This window comes from Globicephala melas, chromosome 9 (assembly GCF_963455315.2).
Source record: "Globicephala melas chromosome 9, mGloMel1.2, whole genome shotgun sequence".
Classification (NCBI taxonomy): domain Eukaryota; kingdom Metazoa; phylum Chordata; class Mammalia; order Artiodactyla; family Delphinidae; genus Globicephala; species Globicephala melas.
Window position 1 is genome coordinate 68,556,691 of NC_083322.1, and position 15,722 is coordinate 68,572,412.

Consider the following 15,722-nt stretch of genomic DNA (forward strand, 5'->3'; position numbering starts at 1 on the left):
GTAAAATTTCATTCTTTTTATGGTTGAATACTATCCCATTGTGTATATATACCACATCTTCATCCATTCACTCTTTGGACACTTCAATTGCTTCTATATCATAACTATTTTAAGTAATGGTACTATGAACATGGGAGTGCATATCGCTCTTCAAATTAATGTTTTTGTTTTCTTCAGATATATACCCAGGAGTTGAACCTCTAGACCCTTTGTATATTGAGGAACCTCCATGCTCTTTTCCATAATAGTTGTACCAATTTACATTGCCACCATCAGTGTATAAAGGTTCTCCCTTTCTTCTCATCCTCACCAACATTTGTTATTTGTGGGATTTTTGATGATAGCCATTCTCACTAGTGTGAGGTGATATCTTACTGTAGCTTTCATTCACATTTCTCCAATGTAATGATGTTGAACATCTTTTGACGTGCCCATTGGCCACCTGTATGTCTTCTTTGGAAAAATCTGTATTCAGGTCTTCTGCCCATTTTTGCAGGTTATTTTGGACATTATATGAACTGTTCATATATTTTAGATATTTACCCTTTACCAGTGATATCATCTGCAATTATTTCCTCCCATTCAGTAGACTGTCTTTTCATTCTGTCGATGCTTTCTTTTGCTGTACAAAACCTTTTAAGTTTAATTAGGTCCATTTGTTTTTTTGTTGTCTGCCTATTTTTAATGAAACATGAAAGGAACGGTATATACCCAAAGTAGACATAATCGGATAAAAGATGTGGTAAGGAAACTAAGTCATGAAGTCTGTAGACTGGAGTTTTGAGCAATGGACAGTAACTGTTTGCCATGCTTAGGAGCTGGTACTTTATCCTATGAACCACAGAGGACAACCTAAAGTCCTAAAGCTGTGGATGAACACTGACAGATTTGCATGTTAAAAGGATCATTTGCAGGGATCAGTGGTGTGGAACATTAAAGATGGACAAGGATGGCAGGAGGAACATCATCAAGAGAGATCCTCCCCCCACCCCCCCACCCAAGTCCACATGAAGGATGAGGGCTGTATCAAAAGATAATCAAGTGATTAGTTTTTAAACTGTACCATCAAAGCTTATCAATGTAAGGGAAGATTCAGAAAAAAAGCAAGTTTGTGAAGCAATAATTTATAAGGTTTTCTCCATATACATGAAGTAAATAAGAGACAAAGTACTGTTCTAGGCTATGGTTAAGAAACTTCTCAAGGTAAAAATATTCTCAAAGGAGATCCCAGCCACTGTCACAGAATCGTTTTTTCCTATAGCACTTTCGAATTTCTCCAAAATAGAACCAGAACTCATCTGGTTACCTGAATATATATAAGTAGCGTAACTGGAAGAAAAATAAAGGTAGAAGAGAGAAGGATACCATCTTGAGAAATATGACCAATAGAGAAAAGCATGACTTCGGGACGTGTTTAATAAATTCAAACATACTATCAAGTTGTGAATTTATTTTCTCAAAGTATAAATCTATAGATCATGGTTTTATTTATGAGATGTGCAACTTGCTACCATAGTTTGTGCCTGACATTTGAGGGGCAAAAATAGTGTTTTGCAGATACTTCCACTAATTCAACAAGTCGCTCATTTCCAACTCAAAGCTTTACCATAAGAGCCCTCATTTGGTTTTCACTCATTTTCTTCACAGTTTCTTCCATCTTTCACTTACTCATCCCACTACATATCTTTTCATTTCTATTCCTTTCTCAATTCTTCATTTATAAAAATGATTACTGCCCTCCTCTCTTTCCTACTTCTCCTTTTCAAAACCCCATGTGATGTGAGGTTTCTTCTGAAACTCTATCCTGAGGCTCTTCCTCATCACCTCCAAATTCAATCCAGGCCTAACTAAACAGAGAGGGAGGCAGAAGGAATGGGCAAGTACACTCTGTAAAAACAGCAATAAAACCTCCGAGAACTGTAATGCTTGTGGATATAAAGGAAAGACTCTTCATAAAGTTCAATGCTTTTGACTGGTTTCTTGTTAACTTGGCATTTAAAGCCCAACGTGTTAGCACTCAGTACAAGATACAAGTCCTATTTTATTCTAATGCATGTGGGGTGTGAGCAGGGTACGTAGGACAAAAGGAAATTCCTATTATATTCCTTTAATTTTATAATTGTATTCTTGGATCTAGAGACTTCAGTGACAGGAATCTTTAAGAATCCTAGGGCTGTTTTAGGCATGTTTTTGAAAGGTGTTTTTCCCCTTTCAGGTTAAACAGCCAGTTTCATTAAAATACTCTTAATGGAGATTGAGAAAATTTAACTCCTACGTATTAATCTCTGCAGTGAAATCTAGTATATCAAACCAAAAGGTACATCATTAACACTGAAGAGAACAATTCTGTCACTGGCTGAGTCCTGCTCTGTCTTCCAGGCATGTGCATTTTCATGAAAATTTAACAAGTTATCTTCTGAAATTCTCATTGAGAACTTAAAAACTTGTTAGAAATGAGGCCAGGTCTCAATAAAGTTTAGAATACCATCTGTGCCCATCATACCAATTTTCCTCAAGAAATTGATTCATGTAATTTAAAAAGCTTTTGTACAAAATTTTTCTAAAACAGTACAGAACATGATTATGTATTTGAATACTCAATAAGAATCCTCTGGACCAATCTGGTGTTTTCCTCATGTTTCTATAGACTGAGTAATTTCACTACTGAATTTGTTACTCTTTAATTTAGCCATCTTTTCCTTTAGCAGCTGCTTAATGTGTCATTAAAAATTCAAGGAATGAAAGTTTTTCAAATCGTTTTTAAGCAACAAAAGCAAGTACGTGCAAAAGTTCAAAACCAATCAAAACCAAATACTGAAGTATTTATATATTTTAAATGTGTATCACATCTGCAGATTTTTAATGACTTCAATTACTATCAACCCAGTCACATGTCAGTATTCACATATCCAACTAGTTTTTCTGTTTTGTATGTGTACTCATACACACACATGTGTACATGTAAGCATAAATACATATTATATATAGTTAACATAACGAGTTATATTAATATCATGAGCATTTTCATGCTCCATAAAGATTCCCCCAAAACAACTTTAAGTGACTCTTTTTTTTTTTTTTTTTAACATCTTTATCGGAGTATAACTGCTCTACAATGGTGCGCTAGCCTCCGCCCTACAACAAAGTGAATCAGCTACACATACACATATGTCCCCATATCTCTTCCCTCCTGCGTCTCACTCCCTCCCACCCTCCTTATCCCACCCCTCCAGGCGGTCACAAACCACCCAGCTGATCTCCCTGTGCTATGCGGCTGCTTCCCACTAGCTATCTATTTTACCTTTGGTAGTGTATATATGTCCATGCCACTCTCTCACTTTGTCACAGCTTACCCTTCCCCCTCCCCATATCCTCAAGTCCATGCGCTAGTAGCTCTGTGTCTTTATTCCCGTCTTACCCCTAGGTTCTTCATGACCTTTTTTTTTATTTCTTAGATTCCATATATATATATTAGCATACAGTATTTGTTTTTCTCTTTCTGACTTACTTCACTCTGTATGACAGATTCTAGGTCCATCCACCTCACTACAAATAACTCAATTTCGTTTCTTTTAATGGCTGAGTAACATTCCATTGTATATATGTGCCACATCTTCTTTATCCATTCATTAAGTGGCTCTTTACATTCATTCAAAACTAATCTCTAGAAATAGAGGCCGAATAGAATTTCTCACATTTACAAAAATGCTGCAAATCACTAGCTTTATACACAAATGTTTGCCTATACTTCTAATTTCTCAGATGAATTTCTTGAAGGTTTTAGAAAAAAATTTCAGTATGTACATAACATATTACCCCATGCAAAGTTTTTTACATAATAACTGACCTAAGTGTTAACACATAAACATGTATCTACATATACCCACGTATGGATAAAATTCTTACAGTTGAAAATGTTAAGAACATCATGTAAGCCATGAACTCTTCCAGGTGCTACAAATAAGATAAAATTCCTGCTCTAATGGAGCGGTCATGCAGGAAAGAGAAAAATCTACCAAAAACACATTAGTGATATCTAATGAAACTAAAAGCAGAATTAAGCAATACATGACAGAGAACATTTTTATATATAACTTATCAGTGGAAAGCTTCTCTGAGAAGGTGACATTTGCATAGGGACCTAAATGCAGAGTGGAAACAGTGTTAATATCTTGAAAAAGTGGCCCAAAAGAAGCAGTACATTGGATATTTTTCATATTTATATGCATACACTTAGATGCTCATCCATTGAACAAATACGCACTCGGTACTAATAAAATATCAGGCAAGTTGCTAAGACAGGTACCGTGCCTACTTTCACAGGGCTCATGGTCTAGCAGGGGAGCTGGACATTTCGTAAGTGATTTCCCAAGTAATCATTCCATTCTAATTTTGATGCTGGGCAGAAAAAACAGGACACTAGGAAAATGTGTAGTGGGTTAGACTAACCTAGTGGGGGTGGGGGTGGACAGTAAAGGCTTCCCTAAATGATAATTTACTTACTATCTAAAGGATATACAGCAAGATAGGAAGTAAAGTTCCAGAAAGGACCAAACTTATATTTGAGAAAATAAAGTAAGCATAACTAGAGCACACAGAACAAGAGGATGAATGACATGAGACAAGAAATGGTGGGGGAAACAATCCAGCAGATTCATAGACAGAACTGCAGCTTGACATCTATAACTGCCCAGCACCCAATTTGATGAGAAGAAGTCATCCATAACCTCAAACTCGGGAAAAACAACAACAAAAAGAAAACAAGAAAAACCCACCTTTGGTCAGGCCATATGGCTTTGGATCAGATTAAGATGTGTTTCTTCTATGTATAATACAATCTCATATGAACTTACTTACAACTGCCCGATTTCTGCTCAACTCAGTAAATGATCAACACTATTATGTATTTTCTACGTGAGTACCACAAAGCAAAGTTACACCTTGATAAAATATAAAAAGTTCACATGTCAAGTCCACATTTCAAGGCCACATTAGTGATTGACCCATTTGATGGTTTTGCAGTTTTTTTGATCAAATATTTCAGTTTCCCATAAATGTCCAGAAAATAGCCCTGGAAAATAGATAGATTTTTTCTTTGGGATGATTTTGTGTATTTTTAACTTAAGTGTAAGAATTTAACAATACAAGTCAGTATTTACTATGGACTAGAGGTATCCTTTTCTATCCTAAAGCCTAGATACCTCCCCCCTCCCTGTGTCTCAGCTGATGATCTGCACCCCGCATCACTAATAAAAATCGGACAACAAACTCCAACAAATCTTCCCACTACATCTACTAATCTACATCTGTACCCAAATATGGCCTTTCCTCCTATCCCTGTGGATGAACTGTCCATCCCCTCTCAATACAGTGTCAGTCTTTTCCTTTCTACTAAATCACTCCATCATTTTATCAATATGTTGTCATGCCATCCACCTTAATAAAAAATTTCTCAGTTTAGAACCCCCTTCGGCCACCCCATTTTTCTGCTCCATATGCATGGAAGTTCCTATAAAAAGCGGCACTCCTATTCTCTAGTCAATCAATTGCAACCAGGTTTCCATAACTAACACCACCACCACCCCGACACTGGCGATCTCACACTGCTAAGGCTTATTATGGTCAGTTCTCGATCCTTTTTTTAAACCACTATGCAGCATTTAACAACTGCTCAATCACTCCTGAGCCCCTTTCTTCACTAGGCTTCTGGGACATTACCCTCTTACTCTTTGGCCACTCCTCTTCTGAATAATGCCCCTTCCCAAGATATCCATGTCCTAATGCCCAGAATCTGAATAAGTCGTTTAGATGGCAAAGGGACTTTGAAGATAAGATTAGAGATTTTGAGATGGGGAGATTAACTGGGACTATCTAGATGGGTCTGATGTCATCACTAGGATTAGATGTGACATTGAAATCAAGAGCTTGTAATGGTATGAGGGATAGGCCAGAAGCCAAGGAATGCAGGTGGCCTCTAGAAACTGGAACAGTCAAGGAGATAGTCTCCCCTGTAGTCTCAAGAAACACAGCCCTACCACCTTGATTTTAGATTTCTGATCTCTAGAATTTTAAAGTATTTTTTTTTAATTCTGTAAGTCTGTGGTAATTTGTTTCAACAGTAATAGGAAACTAATACATCTTCACAAACTCAATCTTTGCCCCAGGGTTCAGCCTTTGTAGCTCTTACTTTCTCTGTACCTGTTTTTCTAGTTAGGTCAGTTAACTCCAAGGCATTAAATGCCTTGCATGATGGCAATTCTCAAGTGCCTATCATTATCTGGATCTTTCCACAGAATTCTAGTTCCATATAGTCAAAAAGGTTAAGGGATACAGTTGAGTATGTCTAAAGGAAATCTCAAACTTAGTCTTTCAGAACCAAACTTTTGATCTGATCACACAAAACCATTTCTTCCTCTCGCATTCTCCATCCCAATAAAGGGCAACTGCAATTGGGAGATTGGAATTGACATACATACACTATTGATACTACGTATAAAATAGATAACTAATAAGTACCTACTGTATAGCATAGGGAACTCTACTTAATGCTCTGTGGTGACCTAAATGGGAAGAAAATCCAAAAAAGACGGGATATATGTATACTTATAGCTGATTCATTTTGCTGTACAGTAGAAACAACATTTTAAAGCAACTATACTCCAAAAAAAATAAAGAAAAAAGAAAAAAAAGGGGCAACTACATTCTAGTTATTCAGAGCAAATTCTTGGACCCATGATTCTTCCCATTCTGATATCCCATACGAGACCAATTGGCTTATCCTCATTTTATTTTTAAATATATTCAGAACAAACAGTTCACACCAAATACTCTACTATCCAAATTGCCCTAATTGTCATCATCTTTGCCTTGATCATCACTATAGCTTACTTCTTTCCCTTCTGTAAGGTACCATCCCCACAACTGACAGGTGACCCCAGAGAAGTGAGGTTTCACACAGCACCATCCAAAGTCTTCCCTTCTCATTCAGTGTAAAATCTAAAGCCCATAACATTGCCTTTAAGGCTCAACAAGATACTGGACCCAGGTACACCTCCTACTTCCCCCCATGATGTCATTCTCTTCCAGCCTTGCTCCACCTTCTTAGATTCTGCGTCCTTGTGCGTAAAATAATGTTCTGTCAGTTACCTGCATGACTTATCGCCTCAATTACTTCCCGATGTTGGTTTAAACTTTACCTTTTCACAGAGTACTTCTGACCACTCTATAGAGAACAACTTCCCACCCTTGGAACTCTGTCATATCTTACTCTTCTCTATTCGTTAAAAGCAAACATACATATACACAAATCATATACATGAGAGACATCTTTTACACAAATTTCCTTATGAACGCCTTTATGATCAAAAATAATTCTCATAAGAACTTGTATCAAAACCTCCAAAATGGCTTGAGAATTCCTCATCTGAACCACAGAACAGTTATTTTTGTGTGACTACGTTCTTATTCTCCCAAGAACACAACAGAAGAGAATTTATCACATACAACAGATACCTTAGGGTGTTGGTTCCCAAAATTCAGTGTCAGTCAGGATCACGTGGCCAGCTTGCTCGTTAAGACACAAATGGATGGGTCTTATTCCCAGAGTTTCTAAGTAACTAAGTCTGAGGTGGAGGCGCAGAATTTGCATTTTAACAAGTTCCAAAACATGCTTATGCTGCTGGTCTGGGAACCATAATTTGACAACTATTGCCTCAGTGTATTAGGGCTTAGTTCTCTACTAAAAACCATTGAAACATGCTACTCTAGTGTGAGGACCATAAGGTTATATTAAATTTTCTAAGACAGAGCTATCATTCTTCTTAATGTAAAGCTTATATAAAGATGAACAAATTCTTTCATTAATCTTAAAAAATATTAGAAAGATTTAGGCTTTATAGGATTATCGATAGGGTAATATTTGATTAATGATCAAATACAGGTAAATTTCTGTATAACGAGTTTTAAGAAAACAAAACAAACCACTGACGACTATTCATACCATGAAAACTGATTACGATTTACATTCTCAATATTTAAAACAGTAACTGATAGTCAAGATTGATTCATTGTGATTAACTTTCTATCCAAAATGCGGTATTCTTTTATTATAAAATGTCAATATTTATGTTACCATTATCTCATATTCTTTAAAGTCCATCTTTCTCTATTTACTGATTGTCTAACATCAGCCAAGCACTGCCTTAGTTGTTGTAAGTGATCTTATTTCATTGGGAAGTTTCTGACAAGCACTTTACCTGATATTTAATAACTGTTTAATAAATAAACACAGAAATGAATAGCAGTAAAATTTACAGGTACAAAAATGTTTCCAAAACATGAAAACAAAGACAATCCAGTATAATCTAAACATGAATGATTTGATATTTTGAAATCACTTACCTTTAAAATTTTAACAAAATATCTATACAGCTGTGCAAAATGTTTACTATATTAGGCCTGAGATTGCAGGCCTGAGCAGTAGACCTGCTCACCAGGTGGGCCCTCGGCCAGTGTCTGGGAACTTGGCTCTTGGAGTGTTTCCAGTGAACAGTTAACTGGTAAGAGTGGCTCACTGTGCCTAGATGTTCACATAAACAATATGGTTTACAATATGCTTTATGTTGAACACCGGCTTTTCTCCTGGGAGTCTGAAGTTTGTGTGCAAGGCAGAGAGTATCTATGTGACCAACACAATACCTTAGACATCAAATCTCTAATGGGCTTCCCTGAAAAGAAACATCACACCCAAACTGCTGCCTTCTCACTGCTGGACGGAAGGTGTACCTTTGTGCGACACTAAAGGAGAGAGATCATGAGGAAGATTACACATGGATTCCTCCAGACTCTGCCTGGGTCTTTTTCTCTTATCATCCAACGTCACTCTAATCAATTTTAGCCTTGAGTCCAACTATGTACTCAGTTCCTTGAGTTCTTCTAGCTAATCTCCAAATATGGGGGTGGTTCTTAGAGACCCTCAACACAGCAGATTGTCAAAAAGCGAAGATTCTTACCTGCTGATATGCTTCATAGATCACGTCAAATAGAAAGGCCTGTGGCATTTCACTTGCCCTGTGTCTCGCACGTTCCAGTGAGTGGTCTAAGCAGCCATCTACAGATGGACTGATGACAGTAGATACAAGAGGTCGGATTGCTCCTGCAGCCTAAAGGATAAACAGAGAGGCAAATGACACAGTTATTTCAGAATATCTGAAAGTCAAATTCTGAACTCGGTATCTTTGTTTTGAAACAGATCTTACACCTTCAACAAGCTACCTCAAGAACATACTTAAACAAGTCTTAATTTCGTTCATAAATCAAATCATTTCCAGTCAAAAACCAATCTCAGACCACTACAGTTCCATATATTAGAGACAGAAATAATGTTTCATTATGGATCCAAAATCCTCTTCATCACAGGCCACTGAAGTCAAATACGAAAAAAGGATGCTAAGATACAACTGAGTATTCCCTGAAGATGGGAAGGAGACTACTGTCAAAGAACTGAAACGGATTATACGTGAATATTTACTTGTTAGTGTGCCTTCAAGTATTTAATGTACACATTACATCATTAAGGAACAAGACATATTCCCTAAGATCCCCAAAATGAGCTCAGCCACCAGCCAAGTGACAATGAATATATGTCTTGCTCTAACTCCTGCAAAAAAACAGCTCCATTCAAATATAACATCGATGCAACGCTCCATGAGGCTAATATCCATTGATTTCAATTGCTCCTATGAAAGCTCTGTCTCATTAATAGATGCATCTAATCTTTAAAAAGACACCTTATCTGACAGCTTTTCCCTTTACCTTTAATAAGTTTCACTGTAATATAGTCTTGAAGGTCATTACCAGACAGCTACCTTGGTGAAGTAGCCTTAAACTTCCTAGGGTAGGCCTAAACCCAGCTGTCTTATATTGACTATAATATGTCCTATCTTTCATGTAATTGCAGCATATAACATTAATACCTAAGAACAAATTTGGTCTCAAGGAGACCAACATCGGAGAAGGACAGTCCATACACTAGTTTACAAAAGCCAAGGGACTGGCTGAAAATCAAAGCTAATGTGAGAGCCAAGCAGGCTGTACAAATTGTGTGGCCATTTCCAGTGACTCAAGCAGAGATTTGGAGCCTAGGCATAATAGCAAAAGTGAAGAGACAGCCAGGGGTGATAGGGAAGGAGTAAAGTCCAAGTAGGTGAAAGGTAGATAAAGAGCAAGCCCGTATGGTAGTTCTAGTTTTAGTTGTTTAAGGAACCCCCATACTGTTCTCCATAGTGGCTATACCAGTTTACATTCCCACCAACAGTGCAGGAGGGTTCCCTTTTCTCCGCACCCACTCCAGCATTATTGTTTGTAGGTTTCTTTTTCTTTTTTGTGGGGGGGGGTACGCGGGCCTCTCACTGTTGCGGCCTCTCCCGTTGCGGAGCAGAGGCTCCAGACACGCAGGCTCAGCGTCCATGGCTCACAGGCATAGCCACTCCACGGCATGTGGGACCTTCCCGGACCGGGGCACGAACCCGTGTCCCCTGCATTGGCAGGCGGACTCTCAACCACTGCGCCACCAGGGAAGCCCTGTTTGTAGATTTTTTGATGATGGCCACTCTGACCAGTGTGATACCAGGTGATACCTCATTATAGTTTTTATTTGCATTTCTCTAATGATTAGTAATGTTGAGCATTTTTCATGTGCCTTTTGGCCACCTGTATGTCTTTTTTGGAGAAATGTCTATTTGATTTTTTAATATTGAGCTGCATGAGTTGTATATTTTGGAGATTAATCCTTTGTCAGTTGCTTCACTTGCAAATATTTTCTCCCATTCTAAAGGTTGTCTTTTCGTCTTTTTTATGGTTTCCTTTGCTGTGCAAAAGCTTTTAAATTTCATTAGGTCCCATTTGTTTATTTTTGTTTTTATTTCCATTTCTCTAGGGGGTGAGTCAAAAAGGATCTTGCTGTGATTTAGGTCATAGAGTGTTCTGCCTATGTTTTCCTCAAAAAGTTTTACAGTTGCTGGCCTTACATTTAGGTCTTTAATCCATTTTGAGTTTATTTTTGTGTATGGTGTTAAGGAGTGTTCAAATTTCATTCTCTTACATGTAGCTGTCCAGTTTTCCCAGCACCACTTATTGAAGAGACTGTCTTTTCTCCATTGTATCTCCTTGCCTCCTTTGTCATTGATTAGGGGATCCAGCAATCCCACTCCTGGGCATATATCCAGAGAAAACCATAATTCAAAAAGATACATGCACCCCAATGTTCATTGTAGCACTATTTACAATAGCCAGAACATGGAAGCAACCTAAATGTCCATCAACAGAGGAATGGATAAATAAGATGTGGCACATATATACAATGGAATATTACTCAGCCATAACAAAGAATGAAATAATGCCATTTGCAGCAACATGGATGGACCTAGAGATTGTCATACTGAGTGAAGTTAAGTCAGACAGAGAAAGACAAATATCAGATGGTATCACTTATATGTGGAATCTAAAAATAAGGGTACAAGTGAACTTATCTACAAAACAGAAATAGAGTTACAGATGTAGAAAACAAACCTATGGTTACCGGGGGGAGGGATAAATTGGGAGGTTGGGATTAACATATACACACTACTGTATATAAAATAGATAACTAGTAAGGACCTACTGTAGAGCACAGGGAACTCTACTCAATACTCAGTACTCTGTAATGGCCGATATGGGAAAAGAATCTAAAAAAGAGTGGATATATGTATATATATAACTGATTCACTTTGGTGTACACCTGAAACTAACACAACATTGTAAATCAACTATACTCCAATTAAAAAAAAAAAAAGAGCAAGCCTGACTTGTCAAGCCTAGCACCTATCAGCAGAGGTTAGAAGACAGGAAAGGAACACACATGCACATACGTCATAGTGCTTTTTAAGGAAAAAAATATAGTTCTATTACTTATAATTAACTAACTACTTATGGTTAATTCTATGCCAGACAATGACATAAAAATTTAGAAGAACATGAGACATACAAAACGTCTCCATGAAGAGCTGTGCAGACTCTCTGCAACTAGAGAAAAGCATTTTTTAAAAAACAACCATTTAAAGCCTTTGAAAATTGTCCTAAGGGCATTCAATAAATTAACATTTAAGAATCTCTCTTAAACCTTGGAAAGAACAGAGTCTGTGGTAGTGGAACCGTCATCTCTTTTTCTTCCTTCATTCCACAACACCCAGCTCAATGTGATTTAAGTTCCACTCAGAGTAGGTATGGCCAAAAAGAAAGAGTTCCCTCTCCCACCAGCTCCCAGTGGGAGGGGCAGAGTGCCAGCATTTCCCATCCCACTCAATTCCATGTCACAAAGGCTCAGTTACCAGCAAGTATGGCCAAGAGGTTGTAGACTCCCTTCACCCACATAGCCTCCACGCAATAGAGTGCAAGACCCACCCCAGGCATGGTAGGTAGGGAATACTGGGGCCCCGATCACGCTTGGCCCAGTCACACACAGGGCAGAGGTTCTGTGCCAGGAGAGGCAAAAAGAAGATGAGTCTAATGTCTCCAGGCAGCACCCTGCTCACGAAGTAGTGGTGTCACTCAAACAACATGCCCAACTATAGCTCCAAAGCAGTGGCATGGTGATTTTTCACAGGGAGAAAGACAGCCTCTAAGAAGAGACAGCTACTAAGCTCTCCCCAAGGGAACTTGCTTAATTGGAAGTGTGAGGAAGTTTAAGGGTAAGTACGCTCTCAAAAGAAACGGAGATCATGGTAAGCAATTAAGAGGAAGGTGAGAGCTTCATGAGAGCAAAAAGCTGAACCATAGGGAAGCTAGTTTACCAGAGACAACCAGAACAAGAGACAGCTAACAAGAATCACCCACCCACCCACCCCCAGAATCAGAGCAAACCTCCAATACCAGCTTTACAAACTACCCCTGGCTAAGGGACCAGAATTTACTTGGATCAAACTGTAGGGTACTTTATGTATTGGGCATTGTTCCGAAAAAAGAGCAGTCAGCAGGCAATGAATGGAGCTTATCAGTTGGGCGTCAAAGGCAGACAGTATAACGGATCGGGGAAATACAGATGAAGCGAACCCTGCTAAAACGACTGTCATTCCGTGGTGACTCAACACTTGTCTAGAACTGCACCCTCTGAAGTGACTTTAGAGGTTTTGCCCTGTACAGGAATAAGACTGACTTTGCTGGTCTATTTTAGTAGCCAAGAAAATAATAAGCCTAGGGTAGGTAGGAGGCAACTGGAACTGACAAAATACATTATCCAAAATATGCATTTTTCAACAACAACCAAAAAATGTAAAGACATGCATCCAAACAGGAAGGTGTGATCTATACAAAGGAAAAAAAAAAAAAAAAGCAGGCAACAGAATCTGCCTGTGAGAGGGCCCAAGTGTCACACTTATCAGGTAAGCCTTCAAATTAGGTATTATAAATATGTTCAAAGAAAGAAAGGATATCATGCATAAAGAAATAAAGTATGATGACCATTAGTATTATCAATATTAGGAATACCTATTTTTAAAAACTGAGTAGCAATTTTAGAATTGCAAAATAGCTAAAATGAAAAATTCACTAGAGGGGTTCAACAGTAGGTTTGAACAGGAGAATAACTGAACTTAAAGTCAGATCAACAGATTACACCAAGAAAAATGAACAGATTCACAGAGAAATGTAGGACATCATTACAGACATTTTTGTAATAGGAGTACCAGAGGGAAAATGAAGGCAAGAAAGGAGCAGAAAAAATATTCAAAAAATTATGACTGAAAATTTCCCAAGAAAAGCAATCTGCACACTCAGGGAGCTCAGTATACTCAAAGCAGAATACACACAAAGAAATTCATATCCAGACACATCATAGTAAAAACGCGAAAGCTAAAAGATCCAAATATACTGAATACAGAAGGATGAAAAAGGATACATATCAAACTAACAGCAACCTGTGAGAAAGCTGGAGTAGCTATACCATAAAAAATCCAAAAATGTTAAAGATAAACCCATCTTAAAATTTAAAAAAGGTCAATTCAACAAGATATAAAAATTTATCTAACAGATCCCCAAATACATGAAGCAAAAATTGGTAGGATTTAAAGGAGAAATAAATAATCCAGCAGTTGGAGATATCAACACCCCACTTTCAATAATGAGTAGAACAACTAGGCAGAAGATGACCATGGAAATAAGACTTGAAAAGCACTATAAACCAACTATATCTAACATATCTATTGAATACTCCACCAACAAAAGTCTATGTTCTCCTCAAGTACACATGGAGAGTTCTCCAGATCAGACCATATGTTTGGCCATAAAACAAGACACAATAAATTTTAAAGGATTAAAGTCATACTAAGTTTGTTCTCTGATCTTAAGAGTGAAATTAGAAAACAGTGGTGCAGCCACTATGGATAACGGTATGGAGGCTCCTCAGAAAGTTAAAGATAGAGCTACAAAATGACGCAGAGATTCTACTTCTGGTTATTTATCTGAAGCAAACAAAAGCACGAACTCAAAGATACCCACCTCCATATTCACTGCGGCATTATTTACAACAGCCAAAACATGGAAACCTAAATGGCCATCTTCAGGACATGTGAAGACCTCACGGGCATTATGCTAAGTGAAATTAATCAGAAAGACAAATACTGTATGATCCCACTTACCTGGAACTTAAACAAAAGACAGAAATAGCTCATAGATACAGAGAACAGCTTGATGGGGGACATGGGTAAAATGTGTGAAGGAAGTTAAAAGGTACAAATTTCCAGTTATGAAATACATCATGAGGATGTAATATACTTAATACTATATTGCATATTTGAAAGTTGCTGAGAGAATAGATCTTAAGTCTCTTCAGAAGAAATTCTGTAACTATGTATGGTGACAGATACAGTCTTATTGTGGTAATTTCTCAATGTATACAAATGTTGAAACATGTTGTACACCTGAATCCAGTATGTTGTATGTCAATTATACCTCAAAAAATGTTTTAGAGAAACAAAAAGAAATATGAGAATTAAGAACATAGCAATTGGGGTTTCCCTGGTGGCGCAGTGGTTGAGAGTCTGCTTGCCAATGCAGGGGACACAGGTTTGTGCCCTGGTCTGGGAAGATCCCACATGCCGCGGAGCGGCTGGGCCCATGAGCCATGGCCGCTGAGCCTGCGCTCCGCAACAGGAGAGGCCACAACAGTGAGGCCCGCGTATCGCAAAAAAAAAAAAAAAAAGAGCATAGCAATTGGGCTTCCCTGATGGTGCAGTGGTTAAGAAACCGACTGCCAGGGGCTTCCCTGGTGGCGCAGTGGTTGAGAGTCCGCCTGCCGATGCAGGGGACACAGGTTCGTGCCCCAGTCCGGGAAGATCCCACATGCCGCGGAGCAGCTGGGCCCGTGAGCCATGGCCGCTGAGCCTGCGCGTCCGGAGCCTGTGCTCCGCAACGAGAGAGGCCACAACAGTGAGAGGCCCGCGTACCACCAAAAAAAAAAAAAGAAAGAAAGAAACTGCCTGCCAATGCAAGGGACACAGTTTCCAGCCCTGGTCCGGGAGGATCCCACATGCCTCGGGTCAACTAGGCCCGTGCACTACAACTACTGAGCCTGCGCTCTACAGCCTGCGAGCCACAACTACTGAGCCCACAGGGCACAACTACTGAAGCCCGCATGCCTAGAGCCCGTGCTCCACCACAAGAGAGGCCACCGCAATGAGAAGCCCGCACAC

The 15,722-nt window shown here is 38.7% G+C and overlaps 1 protein-coding gene across 1 annotated transcript in view; it reads right to left on the reverse strand.

The window, feature by feature from the left end:
• CRPPA (CDP-L-ribitol pyrophosphorylase A) overlaps positions 1-15,722 on the reverse strand; it is a 303,327-nt gene that overhangs the window by 261,396 nt on the left and 26,209 nt on the right. Inside the window, exon 3 of the mRNA XM_030857145.3 lies at positions 9,012-9,161. Within this exon, the coding sequence (XP_030713005.1) occupies positions 9,012-9,161 (150 nt within the window). The remainder of the gene's footprint in view (positions 1-9,011; positions 9,162-15,722) is intronic.